Source organism: Pygocentrus nattereri, chromosome 14 (assembly GCF_015220715.1).
Source record: "Pygocentrus nattereri isolate fPygNat1 chromosome 14, fPygNat1.pri, whole genome shotgun sequence".
NCBI lineage: Eukaryota > Metazoa > Chordata > Actinopteri > Characiformes > Serrasalmidae > Pygocentrus > Pygocentrus nattereri.
The window spans coordinates 9,107,113-9,126,296 of NC_051224.1; the positions used below are offsets into that span (position 1 = coordinate 9,107,113).

The 19,184-nt window shown below is 38.5% G+C and overlaps 2 protein-coding genes across 5 annotated transcripts in view; one reads left to right on the top strand and one right to left on the bottom strand.

The window, feature by feature from the left end:
• Positions 1-6,114: 6,114 nt before the first annotated feature.
• On the top strand, positions 6,115-8,085 carry rcvrna (recoverin a). Its single transcript, XM_017684750.2, has 3 exons — positions 6,115-6,776; positions 7,183-7,294; positions 7,442-8,085. Exons 1-3 carry the CDS (start codon positions 6,396-6,398, stop codon positions 7,555-7,557), a joined length of 609 nt encoding a protein of 202 aa, XP_017540239.1. The 5' UTR covers positions 6,115-6,395; the 3' UTR covers positions 7,558-8,085.
• A 1,045-nt stretch (positions 8,086-9,130) lies between these two features.
• The window catches only part of gas7a (growth arrest-specific 7a), a 66,998-nt gene continuing 56,944 nt past the window's right edge, over positions 9,131-19,184 (bottom strand). For all 4 annotated transcript variants that reach the window (XM_017684714.2, XM_017684739.2, XM_017684732.2 and 1 more), the window contains 3 exons: positions 15,832-15,911; positions 15,127-15,225; positions 9,131-12,246 (listed from right to left, as the gene is read on the bottom strand). In XM_017684714.2, the coding sequence (XP_017540203.1) occupies positions 12,133-12,246; positions 15,127-15,225; positions 15,832-15,911 (293 nt within the window). In that variant the 3' untranslated portion in view covers positions 9,131-12,132. The remainder of the gene's footprint in view (positions 12,247-15,126; positions 15,226-15,831; positions 15,912-19,184) is intronic.

The window sequence follows — 19,184 nt, forward strand, 5'->3', positions numbered from 1 at the left end:
GAAGTTGGTTTTCACCAAGTTACAGCTCTAAATTTCTTATATAAACTGGTCTGCCTCACCATACTCATAACCTGCCCTCAGTCTGTTACGCTCCTTCATGTGACCTCCCATATACTGCCTTGTCTTTTTGTTTGTATTATTGTGCTCTTGTTGTCTGTGTTCAGTGTGTTATCGATGTACTTTGAATTGTAAGCCTCTTTGCGTCCTTGATAAAGCGCTATATAAAAATAAAGAATTATTATTATTATTATTATTATTATTAAATTTCTCTGGCTCTCCAGTTGCAGGCCTGAGTGTCCAGGGTGCAATTAAGTCCAATACAAATTTGGGAGATTCCGGTGTCTGTATCTCCCGTTTCCTGGAGCCTAGCAATGGGATCCAAGGACCAAGGAAAGGGCATGTCACGTTCTGATCTGTGAAGTTGGTCGTGGATTTTTAAAGCTGTTTGTTGCAAAGCATTCATTTCTTCTGTGGTTTTATTCTTCTGTGTCATCAACAATTAAACAATGTCACCTTGTCTTTCATTACATAACTGTCAACTTTAAAAAATCTGAAGTCATGCGACCCCTAGTGCATACTGTAAAATTTTGCAGAGGCACAATAATGGCCTGGGGCTGTTTTTCATGGTTTGGGCCTCTTGGTTCCAAGAGAAATCTCAGTGCTACAGCATATAATGACCAACTTTAAGGCAACTGTTTGAGGACAGACCTTTCCTGTTTCATTGCCCCCATGCACAAAGCAAGGTCCATAGAGTATTTGTTTGCTGAGTTTTGTGTGGAAGATCCCTGACCTTCATAGATCCCTGACCTCACCTTCCCTTCTGATGTTAACCAAAAGTAGGACCCTACAGCATAACTTACATCATTTCATAATTTACATAATTTGTTCATTTCTCAAATGCATTAAGCAGTGTTAAATAATGATTAGAAGTAGAGGATTAAAATGTCCAAGACTTCAAAGATCATTCATCAATTATGGATGCAAATAAGTCTTTAAACTTGAGTTCAAGAGAAAAAACATGGAAAAAAACATGAGCTATATAATATCCTTCAGGCAAGTTATGCAAGCCTCCAAACTGGCAATTTATGTAAACGTTTTTTTAGATGATACAAGGATTATCATCCTCTGGAGTCCTCTCCTGTTTGCCAAGTGAGTATCACTGCTTGACGAGGACGTTGACCTTGATCATTTTGCATGAACTACCCGAGAAAAACTAGAGTATACATGTCAAATCATATGTTTATAGGTGCCTCATTTTATAATCAAAAATCTTGTGGAAGTCATTTTTGGGATTTCATATTGTGGAAATCATGGTAAAATATGTAAGGGTTGCTTTCAAGTAATCAAAAGTGTCCAAATTTAGACCAGGTAATAAAAATAGTTCAATTACTACCAAATTATATCTAATGCAATCAGCAATTGAAATTAGATGTTTATGTGCACTAAGATCATTTTGTGCAGTCATGATACACGTCATTTTAAATGCCTGTACTTGTCAGCACTGTATTTGTGTGACAAACCCTCTAGTTGGAGTTGCATGGCTGGTTTCATGACAGCTTGCAAAGTAATCCAACTGTGGCCTTTCTACAGAAAAGGCCAGGTTCCAAAAGCATAACCATGGATTTAAATGACAACGGGTTCCCAGGTTGATTGTATTTTAGCTGTCTGAGATGTTGTACTGAGAGGTGGCCATACGTGCCTGGAAAACAATGTTCAAACTAGAAAATCTCCTTACGTAATCCGTACCTGCTGCATTTTCTCATGTAAAGAATAAATTGGTTCTTGTTTAAGCTCTGGACCGCATTCCAATTGCATGTTGCACGATGAAGGATTTAAAAACTTTATGTATCTGATGATGTAAGATGAAAAATGAACTTGTATTGTCTGGGTAACATCCAGTTCCTTCATTTAGGAACTTTGAGACCAAATGTCATGAGTGATTAGTATCTCCGTATATATGAACATTTTTCCAACAAATAAAAAAATTGACGCTGTAATTTGCTTGTTTTATTTGCTATTGTTGTTTCTCAAACAAACCGATGCTCTCAATGCATGCCACACAATTGTGTCCACATATGCATGAGGGGATCCATAAAAACTGTTCTGATTCAGGCATTGAGTATTCAGGTGCATCATGCAACATGAAGTGTGGAATCATTCAGTTATTTAATAATTTAATCAAACTTTATTGTTAGCTAGTTAGTCATTTAACAGTGTTAGGGGTGTGCATACAAAACATGGAAAATAGTTAAAGAAACCCTACATGGTTGGGTATTTCTCTGAAGACATGGCAGAGTGAAAGATGCTGATACTACTACTAATATCTTACTGTGATACTACCCTTGAATGCTAAATTACCAATACAATGCTAACTAAGCTTCCTGATTCTTTACGGTCAAGGGCAAACATGACTTTAAAATTACTGAGTGGTCATTGATGAAGCACACTCATCCTTGGTCCTGCTTCCAGGCTGAACTTTGGAGAGCATTTCTAACTTCTCATAATGCATCACCACAAGGAATTCTAATATTAAATATCATTAGTAATAAATCATTGATGAAGGACATTGTATGGTGACCTGCATCTGACATGACAGTTTGATTTGCTGTAGTAATCATATAAATATGTCCAGCGTCAGACATAAGCCTCCTTCCTCATTGACGCCAAGGCACTTGAACCCAATAAGAAGAGTTAAGTAGGCAGGTGTTAGATCAGCCTTCAGCCCGATGTGATTACATACTCAATTACAAAGGCTGTGTAAATGACTGCAATAACAACAACCATTAATCATACTGTAGTAAGACAAGGGGACCAAATTTAAAATACAGCTATGAATATATTTCGCCTGTCATCCGAGGGCCTTCATCAGTTCAAATGATCAACAGTCATATTCTTTTTCCAAAGAATAATTTACATGAATGTGCAAGGACTGAATAGTGGACATCATGGATAATGAAACATGTTAATCTAATAGTTCGAATTGCATTTCAGTGTTCAATTCAGTTCAGTTCAGTGAATTCAATTTGAATTTCATATATAACTTAATTAGTCCAAGAGTTTCCCTTTCCCAATCTGCCAGATTTGTCAGCTTTAAGCTGGCTAACAGGGTGACATACTCCTCTCTCATGTGAAGGCAACATTAATAGCTGCTCTGCACTAATGAGGTGAGTGGGATGACAAGCTCAGCCAGCCACGTGTAGGATCAGTATTACTGCATCATATAAAACCGCAGGTGATTACCCAAAGCCAAGCAAAGGACAAACCTGTTGATTGTTCATGGCTTCACATTGTTTCACAAGACCATTGTTTCGCTCCTTATCAACTATATGGCCACAAGTATGTGGACACCCCTTATAATTACTGAGTTCAAGTGTTTCAACCACACCTGTTGCAAACAGGTACATAAAATCAAGTATATATGCATCATGTAATCTCCATAGATAAACACTCGCACTAGAATTGATCGTCCCGAAGAGCTCAATCGCTTTCAATGTGGCACTGGCATAGTATGTCATCCTTACTAGTCAGTTTGTAACATTTCTGTCCTGTTACATCTGCAACAGTAAAGTTTGGTGGAGGGGGGATAATGGCTTGTTGCTGTGTGGCTGTGCTACATTGTAAATGAGCTCTCTCAGTTCTCTCTCAGTGTACTCTGAGTTCAAATAAAGGTTGGTTGATTGATTGTTTTTCAGCGTTAGGGCCTTTAGCTCTAGTGAAGGGTAATGTTAATGTTATAACACGCAAAAATTAGGCAATTATATGCTTCCAACTTTGTGGCAATGGCCCTTCCCTGTTTGGTGCTTGGGGTGGGGGATGAACTCCATTTTAATGCCCATGGTCTTACAATGGAATTTCCAACAAGCTAATGTAGGTTAGATAGTCAGATGTCTATATACCTTTGGTCACATAGTATAGATAGAAGCCAAAGGGGATTAATTTAGCAATGAATGGAAAAATGTTTGTTTGGCAAATCCTATGATTTGATTCTTCTTTGATTTAAAGGCCAATAAAGTAAGAAATCATGGCAGCATATTTGCACACAGATGTATACAAGCAGAAGATTGTATAAATTATATACAAGCAGATCAAAGGTTCTCTTGACAGGACCGATAACCTTTTGGCCTATTTTACACCCTACAAACTGTTAATATAACAATGAAAATCCCTGAAGAGCTGATTCTAGGTTTAATTACAAAGCAGTTTTTTTCTAAGCCAAATCACTGTGGCCATAAGTCCTAGCATGCTGTGGTATGCATGCAATTTCAGGGAGAAAATGAGATGATGCTTCACATCTCTGATTGATCAAATCGATGAAACGACACGTGTGCCATCACATGTATATTAAACTGGTGGCAAACTCTTGTGGAGAAAGCCTGAAGATGAATTCTACACAGACTGCACTAAGAGTGGAGTGTAGCACAGACACGGAAATGACAAAATCACTCGCCGTTTTTCTTGTTTGTTCAAAATAAATGACACTTGAATTGACATTTTGTTTCGTAACACAATGAATTGAATATATTTTAAGAATGGCACAAATTTCCACACACTTTTTTGTCATCACATATGTCCAAGCCTGTCAGTTAGATGACATCCTATCTATGCTAACAGGAATAAGCTTTAAAGCTCATTTAATGAACTCAGACAATTTGCGGCTACTGCAAGACAGATCCTAGACCACGGCTTTGCCATGGTACCCAGGCCTGGCTTACAAAACACTATTCTAAGGCAGCTTACAGGGGTTAAAAAGAAGAGCCCTGAACTAGAAAAAATACTTGATCTAATTGGCCCCTCAACAATTCACTGTTAAAAACATCCAAATGTCACCAGAGATCACTGGGTCATAGGGAAAATATCCTGTTGCCAGTGCATTCAATAACCTGAGCAGCCTAAAAATACCCACACATCCCGTTACCTATGACAACCAATAAATTCTGGTGAACACAACACAAAATAGGTCTGTTACAATATCCTCTCATCTAAAATAATTGCCTGTAAATGTCAAATACAATTAGCATAACTTTGTGTCTCCAAATGGGGGTTGAAAACTTTCGAGAAACAAGCAACATGATACTGCCAGTTAATCACTTGCTCTCATATTAGATCAATTAGAGTGACAGATGGCCGTAAAAGCCTGCCTGGACAAGTCTTAAGTACTGGAAACGTGTGCTGAGCCATAAACTGGGACGTGTGTGTCAGAACTGGGGTCACAACAGTGGGAGAGCCACTTGCACCATATGCTACTTGAGAAGATGAACTGGCTAAGTGACATCTAAAGCACTGCCCAGCTATACTGAACTGCACCTACACCCACTGGCCACTTTATTAGGTACACCATGCTAGTAAAAGTTTGGACCCCCTTTTGCCTTCAGAACTGCTTTAATTCTTCATGGCAGACTTTCAACAAAGTGTTGGAAAGATTCATCAGAGATTCTAGTTGGTTATTTGAGTTACTGTTGCCTTTCTATCATCTCGAACCAGTCTGCCCATTCTCCTCTGACCTCTCACATCAACAAGGCATTTTCATCCACACAACTGCCGCTCACTGGATATTTTCTCTTTTTCTGACCGTTCTCTGTAAACTCTAGAGAAGGTTGTGCATGAAAATCTCAGTAGATCAGCCATTTCTGAAATACTCTACGTTCAAAGTCACTTACATTACCTTTCTTCCCCATTCTGATGCTCGGTCTGCACTTCAGCAACTTGTCTTGACAACCTCTACATGCCTAAATGCATTGAGTTGCAGGCACGTGATTGGCTGATTAGCAATTTGTATTAACAAGCAACTGAACAGGTGTACATAATAAAGTGGCTAGTGAGTGTATATGTGGACCACAAATATATACTTCTAATTAACCTCTGTTGTGTTATTTTGTATTACATTGAGTGATGCTGGGTAGAAAATGATGGCTAAACTGTGGTGACCTACTATCTGTTCTGTTCTTTGCATATTATACAATATAAACATGGCTTATTTTATGCTGTTACAGTACTAAGTTGAAACATGGGGCACAGCATACACACCATCTTAGTGCACAACTCGTTGCATCTGATGTCAGAGCTGTTTGACGTAACTAATTAATCTCACAGAGAGCCTGCCTGGGTTTAAATAGAGATATCCATAATCCCATTCAGCACTTATTGGAGTTGGAGTTGTCAGGGGAGCAGGCCAAAAGATATAGATTTAGACCTAGCTGAGTGTTCAGCCAAGATCAGCGTAGCACGCCTCCACAGAACAGCTGTGTACTACTGATTCACTGTTATTAGACAGATAGAGAGAGAGTGAGAGAGAGAGAGAGAGAGAGAGAGAGAGAGAAAGAGAGAGAGAAAGAGAGAGAGAGAGAACTGCAAAAGTAGTTGGACAGTTTCCCTTAACCGAGGAACATCTTGAAGGCATGGGCAACAGCAAGAGCAGTGCTTTGTCCAAGGAACTTCTGGAGGACCTAAAAATGAACACCAAATACTCAGAGGCCGAGCTGTCTGCCTGGTACACCACCTTCCTTAAGGAATGCCCAAGTGGGCGTATTTCCAAGGAGCAGTTTGAAGGCATCTATGCCAGCTTCTTTCCCAATGCCGATCCCACTGAGTATGCACGGCATGTTTTTCGCAGTTTTGACCTCAACGCAGACGGCATGCTGGATTTTAAGGAATACATCATCGCGCTGCACCTCACGTCCTCTGGCAAAACCATGCACAAACTCGAGTGGGCTTTTGCTCTGTACGACGTTGACGGTAATGGAACCATCAGCAAGAACGAGGTCCAAGACATCGTCAAGGTGTGTATTGAGACTAATAAAACATATTCTACTGATCATCTTCTGGATTCATAAAACAGATCAATAATACTAACAGTACATTTCAACACATAGATTAAAAAAAACAGTACACCGTTATTGACACTTATGCTTTTATATTTAGATACAATTCATCACCTTTACACTTTTAAAACATACGATTGATAAGTAATTTGATAAGAATGTAAGGCCATTTCTGTTCTGAAGGCCATTTTAGTCTATGTAAGTATGAGCTGTTCACAAGATATTTAACCAGTTAGTTAAAGGAGCTTATGATGGATTATACCTGCTGATTGTGCAAGTCTTTTAAGTGGAGTTAAGCATTTTATGAGTCAATTTATTACAAATGACAGTTCTGATATGAATTCTTGATTCTTCCTCAATATAGGCAATATTTAATATGATTCCTGTTGAGGATCAGAAAAAACTTCCAGAGGACGAGAACACACCAGAAAAGCGTGCAGACAAAATATGGAATTTTTTCCAAAAGAAAGAAAATGGTAATTAAATTTTGCATGGTCCAAAGTGAAAAAATAAAAGAAAAAATTTGTTATTAAGTTAATAATTTTTAATTATTAGTAAGTAGTATAATTGTTATCAGCAAGATATGATGTTCTCACACTCTGCTTTTCTTAATGGCCTCACAGACAAGATTGCAGAAGGGGAGTTCATACAAGGAGTGATGGACAACAAAGACGTTTTGAGGCTGATCCAGTTTGACGAGCCAAAGAAGATTCAGGACAAACTGAAGGAGAAGCAGTAACGTTCAAGACCACATTCCCATGAGACTGTTCACAGCACATTTCCTGTTTACACACTAACCTCTTATGCCACCTAGACATTCTTGGACTCTAGAGGACCTTTTGTTTGTCCACAGAGCAGAGTTATGGCTCGGACCTGCACTGACCTGACTCAACCACGTTTCTCCTACAAGCCACTGCTAGCCAATGTACAGGCATACACGGCCTGAGCTGACCAGGTGTTTCTCGTCTTGAAGTTCAGTTTCTTGACCACTGATGCCTCATTCACATTTACCTCCCATTTGGTTACAGTGGCAAGTGGAAAGTAAGGCAAAGAGCTTCTGATGAGAGGAATTAGGCTCATGTTAACAATCCCTCTCGAGCGTAATCAATCCTCTTAAAATCTGAAGGTCAGGTAGGGAAATCCTCCAGGGCCAAGTGGTTCTCTTCAGGTCCCTTGTTCTCAGGGCTGTTCTGTGGACTTGGGTTCTCAGCATTTAGGTACCATCTACACTCGTTAAATGTTGGAACTGAACTGTTTACAGGATAAAATGTGCATATAACAAATTTTTATTGTATTTCTAAGTGAGTTGTACAGGGTCTTCAGGTGGCCATATAGTCTGGAGCATGGGGGCTGTACTCATTTAATGCATTTATGCTCAGCAAATCAACAAATAGGCTCACGGTTTAAACGCAGGACTCTACTACTGCTGCCATTCAGTCACATGACTTTGTTTTGCCTTTTACATAGTTACTCCATGAACAGTTTCTTCAATCTTTAAGAGGTATTATACTACTTTACGAGCTGCAACTGTCTGTTTGGTTTCCATCACTGTATCAGTATAGCTTATTGGTAAGCTACAGCTTGTTCAAGAGAGAAAATAATGAACTACTGATGTGTGTGTGAGTATAGGCTCTTTAGAAATTTCCATGCTTTTAAAACTGACCAACTGTCTGTGACTGTTTATGCTTAGAGCATTTTTGGATATATTTTTTATGATCATTTATTTATTTATTTGGCCAGCTTGTATTGCATGTTTAATTAGTTACTATTTTAAGAGTAAATCAAAAGATGTATTAACAAAACATTACGTATCTTATACTACAGCAGTCGTAATTTAGGATCACCATGTATTTGTTGGTCTTGCCTGTTACAACAGTTATCCACAACGTTCTTTGTTCAACAGCTCTAAACGTGAAATCTTGCATTACAGGTGCAGTTTTCATTTTCCCTGTTGTATCTTTGTCATGTTGTCACTGCACATTGCCAAGGCTTTGGGGAATGGTGAGAAAAGCATGAGCTTACCTCTTTCTTAAAGCCATCCAAGGCTGTCTTTGGCTCAGCCTAATACATGGCCCGGTTTCAGGGATGGAACACTGAGCCAGTGGCTCTGGTGGGGTGGGGTGGAATTGCAACTGACCCCAGGAGAGATGGAGCCAAAAGGCTCCATTTCATCTGCTTAAAGGGATCAGTCCACTCCAATCAAACTGGCTGGGTCATTAGCCTGAAGGGAGACACACTTGACAAACGTGCACAAACGAGGTGAAGAGTGTAGGATCCTGTTGATGTGATGGGAAATAAAACGTAGTTTAAAATAAATCTCTTTTTCGAATTTATTTTAGACACTGTAGTTATTTCCTGGGCATACTGAACATAAACATAACGATTCCATAAACATGTCGTATTAATGGGAGCCATTAACTTGAGAGCAGATAAAACAACAATTACAATATCATATAAAAGGGATTTAGTTACACACAAGGACATTCAACTTAACAACTTCTCATTATACACAGAATGCACATCATTGACGTGAAGTATCAGTACAATTTATGTCACATGTAATTCGGGAAACGAGACGGCTGTTACATGCGAAACTGCGGACAGGTTAACCAGCTACACCCAATGTTAAGCAAGAGAGGGATGGTCGTTAGTAGAAAACAACCTTAGTAAAAATAAATTCAGTGTACTACCTGAAAATGACAAACATTTCAAGATTTTTTCTTTTCTCATGTGAGGTGATTTAAATGTATATCATCCTCATACAATCCCATTATGCCTAGAATCCCTGCATGATTTTATAGCTCCAGAAGAAGAGAGTAACGCACACCAACAGTAAATGCACTCCAAAGTAGCCGCTTGCCTACACAGTGGAGATTTGTGCCCGTTTTTTGGTTGGTTTTGTTTAGTTTATGACAATGTCTAATACAATACTGTGTAAAAGCCAGAGACCCCACTCGTCATTTATATGGATTCAACCCCTTAAAATGCCAGACTTATTACATACTAAGGCTCATTATTCCGTAACTACAGGACCTTCAGTGTAAACTGGCTGAGCTCTTCTTAAAGGTTAAAGAAATGTGTAATAAAGCTAGGGCTCACCAGTGGGCCCTAGCCATTTAAGGGGTTAATTTCTAGTCAAAACAGCCATTATGTATTTAATATTTAAGAGATTAAATAAAATATAATCAGATTGCAGAGAGGATAAGAAAAGTCCAAGGGAAGTCATTTTAAAAGCAGGACTTCCCAAAACTGGAGTTCAAAAAAATGTTTACGATATGAGGAAAATAGGACTCCTAACAACCGCGCAAGACCTGGTGGACCACCAAAACTGTCACCATCAGATGAACAGTAGGGTTTTCATCTCTGGGAGAGAGGAGATCAAGCTCTACTCTTGCTTCAGATCTGAAAGAAATCCACAGGTGTTTCTGTCCGTCTTTCCACTGGGAGAAGACAACTCAAGCGAAAAGGATGTGCAGAGGCCAGAGCTCAACACCACTGAATGTGTACGTAATTACTTAGGCTGCAAACAACTTCTAAGACTGAACTTTGGAGGTGTGGAAAAATATGCTTCTGGTGAATAGACTAAAAACCGAATAACTTTACTTAAGGACTATTTTGACTAGAAGTTAAATTAATGAAAGGATGGGCTCTAACTTTTGCACAGTACAGTGTTTTGGATCATTCACTTTTTTAAACGGATCCACCTCACCTGAACACATCTGGTGTAAGGTGTAGTCATAAAAAAGTAAAAAACATTTTTAGAAATAGAATTCTTTTAAAGTTGGAATAGCTTTTCTGTGCTTTGAATTGCCATGTGCTTCATATCCAATCTGTAGTTCTCATTACTATTAGCATGTAAACATCGAGAAAAGTAACATTAAGTTTAGCAATTTGATCCAAATTACTTATCCTGCAGTGTTCAGCTGCCTTCTGTAACCTGATCTGAAGGTAAAAATGTTTAAGTAAGCTCTCAATCTGTAAACACGCATTATAATTTCAGTACAAACTGAAATGACACAAGGAGACAAGCACTTGGTGGAATGTGCTTATGATGACATTTGCAGACTAAAAAAAAAAATACCAACACATATTTACAACTATATACAAACACCAAACAGAATATATAATGGACATTCCAAGGCAATTTACCTTTAGGCACTAAAAGGTGTACATCAATACAAATGATCATAAAGTCACATCCGATCCACCTCAGATTCACGCTAAGACTAGAGCTCAGCCATATAATTCCACCTTTGATACATGCTCTGATAACTCCTACAATTGAACTTGGAATGGAAGCGGGATGAGAGTGGGATGCTGCACAGGGCTGATTATGTTCTGCATAAAGAGGTTTCTTGGCTTCGCTTGAGGAGAAATCATTTGATCAGGGTTATGAACGCAGTATTATCTCGAGACAGACTCTATGAACACAGTCAATGGACTGAATGCCAGTGTCAAGGCAGTTTTCATGTTTATATTACACAAATATCTTTTCATAGACGAAATAGAACTATTCATCACTGAGATTCTGCATTTTTGAGGACCGCATGCTTCTCTGCAAAAACAAATCTGCAAAAATATGAAAATATATCATATCCATACTTAGGTAATGCATTTTGCTGAATACAATTTTCATTTGCCAGGAAGGCTGAAATTTTTACCAAGAGTTCGTGTTCTAGCTGTATGTTAATTGTGACTGTAGTAAAAACTTTGTTGCATTCCTCATTGCAATAAATTCTATATTTTTTGACTACAATACAGATTTAACAATCTAACTATATAATGACGCTGTAGAATAGAATATTAGTAGAATATTTTTTCCACAAACTTTACAAATGTTGAGGGATCATGCTGGTTATTTAGATCAAGACTGCTGTTTTTCTCAAAGTGCAGCTAGTCTTCATGTTTAGAGCAGTTCTGAACATCAAGATGGGTGACTTGAGTTACTTCTACAGAAATAATTATGTATGCTTCCGTTTTCAAGAGTATGCAAATATACGCGTCTGTAAAGTGTTTCTGTGTGTATAATTAAAATGACGGTTATGTGCCTGACTGAACTGAACTAAACTAAAAACGTTTTAACAAATTCACTGTACTGTGCTTGTTCTAAGCACAAGCAGTTATATCTACACTAATATCAGATAGGTCCATAGAAACCTATGGGGCAATTCAAATGGTGGTTCAAGAGAGATACCTGTATGGCTTTGGCCGAGAACTTGGAGTACTGTGGTAGACAGACAGACAGGTAGACTTGTATAGTTTGGGTGTAGTGTGTGTGTGCGCGTGTGTGTGTGTTTCTGCTGTTCCGAGGTCTTTAGATGTCCATGTCCACAGGTCTCAGATCTCCTGTCTTGTGCTCCCGCACCCACAGCTCTCTGTCTTTGGCTGGGTCCACACTCTGGAGGAGCTGGTCCACTGGCTCCAGTGTCTACGACACACCATTTAGATTTTGGTACAGTGGAAAACTGTATTAACCACATCAATCTAAAGCAGAGGTATTCAACTGTGGAGCTTGAATCCCATTTCCGGTGCTGGTTTCTATAATCACTGGTCCTGTGCCCTACACTTTTTCTTGAGAACTGTTTTAAGAACCACTGCATTATAATTAAATGAGCTGTTACAACGCCTTTAAGTCTGAACACCTCTAGTAAAAGTACACATATGTTAATCTATTCTGTTCAGGAAACAAACATAAGTATGACATTTTTCTGCTAATTTTAGAACACAATAAATTTTGAGTTTAACACATTGAAAATAATTAAAATGTTTGACATATTGGGAAAAAACAATACGCAAGTTTAAAATATGCTATAACTTTGCACAGCCCAGCAAATAAACAGTAATTGTGCATTAAAATGTGCATAAGTGTGTTCTCTGTAGATGATGTGTTAACTTATTTTCAAATGTGTAATTTGACCAGCGATGCCCAAATTTTTGCCTATGACTACACATACATGTAAATGACCTCTGTTCTGGTGCCTTGCCTTATATTGTGCCTCATTCAATACTCATACTTGAAGTGTATAGACTGGGGAGCATGTAACATGTTTTAAAACTTTACCAACATTACCACATCAAACTCTAATTTCAAAACAGGTGCAGAAATTGTGTTCTTCTATGATGCTAACCCAGAAATTGCATCACAGAATCATGTTTCTCAACTGTAACCCTGAGGACTCACTGAGGCTTTACACTTGGCTGATGAGCTGGATCAGTTATATCAACAATTCAATTAACTACCAGTCATTACAAAATCCAGTAACTCTACTGGTCAGTAATATGATTCTAGCTCTGAAGTTGAATAGCCCTGTAAGCCTCGCTAAAATAATAATAATAATAATAATAATACTTTTATTTTATAAAGCGCCTTTCAAGAGACCCAAGGACACTGTACAATACAAAAAAAGTAAAACAGATAATACATTAAGATTTATAACAATATATAAAATAAACTAAGAAAAAAAATATATATATATAAAATAACAACAATAAAAATAAAACAATAATAAAAGACTTAACTAAAATAAATAGAAGAAATAGATAAAAGACTAAACAATCCATCTTTCTAAAAGCATGTACAGATTAGCGATGCGTTTTCAGGTTCGATCCAAATTTTCATTCTTAAGTGAAGATTTGATGACCTTTTTGTTGTGTTAAAATGTATTGCCAAATTGTACAAAGCCTTATTTTTATATATAATTTTAGACCCACCAATGGATCCTTAAAATTCTAAGGGTTAAAACCATGTTCCTGCTCTGGCTATTCACTTCCATGTGCTGGAAAGAGTGCTCATTAAGCTTTTCGTCTTGTTTTGAGAGGGCATGCCAATGCGTAATTGCCGCAGGCTTCTGCACTAGTGTTTGTTACGGCACAGCTCTTGGAGTCGGCTGCCAGCCGTTAAATCAGCAGCTTTCACTCCTACACACCCACAGCCCTGTGGCAGGTGTTTACTCTCCCCCAGTTCAGACGCCCTAGTGACCAGGCACAGTCAAAATGCTAAGCAGCAGGATTTTCTAACACATTTAGCCCAAGGTAAAAGATTTAGTGCTTGTAGTTTCGTGGCTCAGGATCGTGACTAATGCCTTGCTTGATTGGTGGGCTGCTCGGTTTTGCACCGGCTAAGAAATGCTTGATCTGCCAATAGGTCAGGACCTGCTACTGCAAGCTTCAGGCATCAGTAAGATGATGGAACTCTAGGGAGAGTTACGTATGATTAGTTATGCACTCTCTGTGTCACAATTATACATGCAAACTGTTAGGAGATGTGTCCAAATGGAGTGGCTGCCAAAGAGGAAGGTAATTCAATATAACGTCTGTTATAGTGGTGATCTTGCATCATACAGTTGAAGGCTGCCCAACTTGGTGTAAGTGTAGATAACACTGGTAAAAATCTTCCTGCAAATCTGAGAGCCTGTAACTATGAGGTGTATTTTTCAGGCTGATAGGAAAACCGATAACTATGTCAATGTTTCTTACCACTTTATGTACATATTTGAGCTACTTTAGCAGACAAGAAACAAACCTTGGAGTCCCATGTTTGAGGCTGCATAGTTATCCACTACTCTATCTATTTGTGTAAGGTTAAGAGTGTGTGCATAAGCTAAAAAAAATAGGACTAATAGATAAATTATCAGTTGTAATAATTATCTGTAGTTCCAGTATCAGATCAATAATTTTTTCCATTTATCAGCATATAACACACACTGTGCACCACTACCATAAAAGGCAGCATATGGCTAAATGCTCAAGCAATAAGTGCCATTACCTAAGACTTCAATGAGCTAAATCAGGATTTTCTGGAAGTCACTTAAGCCCATTCTGTGTAAGACCACTGCATTATTACCTTAAGCTACCTGCTGCTGGCGATCATTCATGTGTACAGGGGTTCTCTTAAGCTCTCTAAAAAGAGATACCATATTTGAGTATATATTTTCTTACACCTCCGTGACTTTGCTGAGGGAAGCTGAGTAGCTGATTGTGACAATTTATTTTACAAGGCCTTTATTTAGCCAGTTTTAAAATTTGTGATGACAGCCTGGTTCTACAGTCTAAGGGCATTTTCACACTTGAGTTTGGGTCCATTTGCAATGAAAGTCTGGACTAATGGTGTGCATACAGACAACATATGAGTTTGGAAAAAAACAAACCTGTGATCATTTGTGATTTATATACTGTAATGTACGTAGTTTGGGATTATATACGTTGTAGATGATATTTATGTTGTGATGTTATCTGTTATGCCATGTTTTTTTTTTTATCATGCTGCAAGCACTTTGTCCTAGGTAGGGACAGTACGACTACTACTCACACTTTGGTTGAACATGTCTGTCTCACGGCGCAGAGTAGTGTACTGACGGAGGTGCTGCTGAATCATCTCCACCCTCTCCACCTCAAGCCTCTCCAACTCCTACAGAGAACAAGAAGAAATGGCCGATGTCCAGATAACAAGGAATTAACTATGAAATATTATCCAGTATAGTTAGACTGAATGCCATAAGAAGGATTCTTTCAGTGCCATAGAACAGTTCATTCCTGGTCCTGGAGATCTACTACCATGGAGATTTTAGGCCCAACACACCTGGCTCTAATGTTCAGACACCCCTGACGACCTTCATTTACTATGTCGTGTGTGATAGATTAGAGTTGGAACTAAACTCTGCAGGATAGTAGATCTCCAGGAACAGGACTGAGTACCACTGCCATAGAACTATTTTGTTGTTCTATATTAATGTATTATTCTTTAATGAACATTTGTAAATAAGATGTGTGAGGATAAAGAAGCTTTCTGAGATCTGTATAAAATCTGTATTAAAAACTGACCATGACTCTAAAAAATGAAGGTTACTACATGGTTCCTAAACAGTCCTTTAAAAAGCTCATGCGATGTAAAGATTTTTTTAAGATTAAAGATTTTTCTGTTCCTGAATAAAGATATTTTTAGGCTTATAAAGATTTGAAAAAATGCATGTGACAACAACTAAAACTGTGTAGGAGTGTCAGAATATTTTATTACCAAACTTGTCGTAACCATCTCCTCAAACCACTTGGACTGGGCCTGATTGTAGAGGTCCACACAACGCATAAGGTCATCACCTATTGCCGTCAAAAGCAGAGACAGATTTTCAGATATCGATAGCAGGAACAACACAAACCTGTGCAGTGGAGATGCATTACAGAACTGGAGATGAGAAATGCTAGTGTAACACCTACAGTGCACAAAGTCACAGGTACAGAGCTTCTTTAACCAGTAGGGGGCAGTCCCAGCCCATTCATCAGTTTTGTCAGGGCATTTCATTTTCAAAGTGGGGAGAAAAAAAAAAGAAAATAAAAAACCTCAATTTTAGTGTGGAAGCCTGGCAGCATGGTTCTTGCTGAGTGGAATTATCAGCAAAGATTTATATTTGGCCTTACAAGTAATGCAAAATGAAAAGCGATATGACGCAAAAGACAAAATATAGAACCCTAGAAATAAAGTGACATCTCAATCTATATGGAAATGAGGCCATGGTTTTAATGACATTTTCCTCAGTAATTGGGGCAAAAGTGATAAGTGACAGGGTGAAGGTAGGCAACACATAACTATATCTGATATTTCCCACTGATTTAAAGCGAATTGTGTGTAGGCGTGACTCGTGAGAGAGAGGAAGAGAGAGAAGCAGAGAGAACAGAAAAACAAAAACAGCAAACAAAAAAAGGTGGATGGATCCTCAGCATCTACACAATTAAATATGCAATCAACCCAGTGTGCTGTTCTGAAGGAGAGCTGGTATTCAACAAGATTTGGTATTAATTATTTTAACAGTACTCTAGTTTAAACCACCTGTACATTACATATAGCTATAGTTCAGTAACACTGGGCAATATTTCTACTGTTTTCCAAGGTGTAAACAGGGTAGACAATGCTTAGTTATTGGTAGTAACACTTATAATACCATTTAGTAGATACAGTTAAATGCAAGTGCACAACAGTTACTGCATACATACTGCACTACACGTTAAGAGTGTAACGATTTTAGTGCAGTAAAGCAAAAAAACCAAAACAAAATAGTGTTTTGAAAATTAAAACCATCACCTATAGGCCACTCGGTTTCTTGTGAGGGTCTTACGCTTGTCATTTTTCATGGAACCCTTCAGTGATCAAAACTAGGCACATCGTTCTGTTTTGTTTACTGCTCAATTTTATAATATCACTAATTTGCAAAAGGACATGCTACTTAGCAATCTTATGTTTTGAAACCAATTTGTATTCATCTCCGCCATTCTAATCTTTCCACAGTTTCACAAAAACCAGCATCTTAACCGGTAGAGAATGTTCAGTGTGATGCTTGCTCTACCACACAATAATCTTCTTTGCCCTAAGATGCTTTTGGGAAATCCCTGTGTAGAATTCAATTATAGCTCTTGCGTTTAAAAAGGTGGTGTCAAAGTTAGTCATTAATAACCTGTTAAAAGATTAATGCCACAATTTTTTGAAATGCTGCCAACATAGCTCTAAATAGCCCCATTGATGCACTGCTTTTTACACAATATCAAAAAAATTAAACATTACCTCTGCTCTACTGTTCTGAGTTTTACTTGAAATTCCTTCCACAGACAATGTGGCTGTGCAAGAATCTGATTCACACATTTGGTGTGTTGCATAAGGCAGAGAACCAGGCAGCAGCATGGTACTCTTCAATGCCTGTGCGTCAGGCTAGTGGACTCTATGTCCTCTGCCTGGACATGGACTCTGGGAAAATACTCTCCCACAATGCGTCATGCAGTTTAGAGCTTTGTGAACCACATCCTGTGGGTTGTTGAGTTGCTCTCACGTTAAGGATGAGTGAGTGGCCAGTGCAGGACAAATCCAGCATTGATAGCACTTGCATGGTGAGGCCAGAAGCTTAGCGTGCTGGACTGTCTTTAATAGCCCTTCCCTACTGGGGCTATTATGCCACCATAAAAACACAGATCACCACACTGGACCTCCACTTTCCATTGCTGTCTAGAGCCAACGGGAACTGGCTCCTTCCTTTTCCTGGGGCTTGGCCAAGGCACTTTCTGCCCCCACGCAGGGGCTTTCGCTCAGCCTGCCCGTCACGCCTCTCACCCATTCTCCAAACAGTGGCTGAAACTCTTCCCTAACCTAACTGCATAACAATGGCAGGCAATTTGTGCTCCACGCTAGAGCAGCCTGTGGAAAAAGCTGCTTATGCAATGCTAAAGAAGGAGCATTGGGTGATGCTGGGCTTATTTCAGAGGCAAAGCTGTCCTGATACAGCGTGGATGATAGTATGATAGGAGGAGAGGGAGGTGAGGGTAGAATTAAGTCTCCAGCTCAATAAATGCAAAATTGAAAGAAAAAAAAAACTTAGACTAACTGTAACTGCTTTCAGTGCTGTGCAATATATTGCCTATACTGGTTTATACTGAGACAAGTGATACAGTATTCTGTTCCATTAAATAGTAGAATCTCTGTTGAAAAGCAGTTTGATTTTATTTATTTATTTATTTATTACTTCTATTTAGTGCACTTTACACATGGCATGCAGGACCCATGATACATGTCATCTGCTGGCTGCTTGAGACTGTTTTGAAAGAAAAGTTCAAAGCACTTAAAAACTACATTTCTTTGTGGAAATGTGGTTTCTGTTTGGTAAATGTTTATAATACTGTGTAATTCCCTTTGATGTTATTTTTAAGAGATAAGAGAACATAATAGTCCAATCATAACTTACAATTTCTGCTTTGTTAGATGTTCACTAGCACTCAGAATGCATGGGTTTATTGCTTTATTATTGCAAGTCACTTTTCACTTGTACATTATTATTGCAAAATTTTCTGTCACTAATGCAATAATATTGGACAGCTTAACATACTTGAAGGAGCTAACATCTGCTAACAGATGCCTGTGTTGGCTAGCATCATGCTTAGTGATGGAAGGAGAACGAGAGTCATCCTTCCCACCCAGAGTGAGGCCAATTATGCTCTCTTGAACTCCAGTCTCGGACATGTGTGGCACCACTACAGATCAACTCCTGATGACAGGGCAACTTCTGATGACAGTGCAACCATAAGCCACACAGTGGCAAGAAAATATGTGGATGCTTTTGAATAACCTGCATTTATGTAATATGGTCTTCAACTAAGTAGCAATAAAGAACATACACAATTTGTTTAAATTAATAACACAAAAATAATAAGCTGTTGTTGTCCATATTGAATACATCACTCAAACAACTACATTGTAGAGTGGAAACTTCTTAGGGTGGAGACTTCAACGAAAGCTAACTGGAATCAGGAGTTGTCAAACCTGGAATCCAATCAATGAAATGAGTTTGGAGGTGTGGGTTAGAGTTACTTTGACTTACAAAAACTACTCATGCT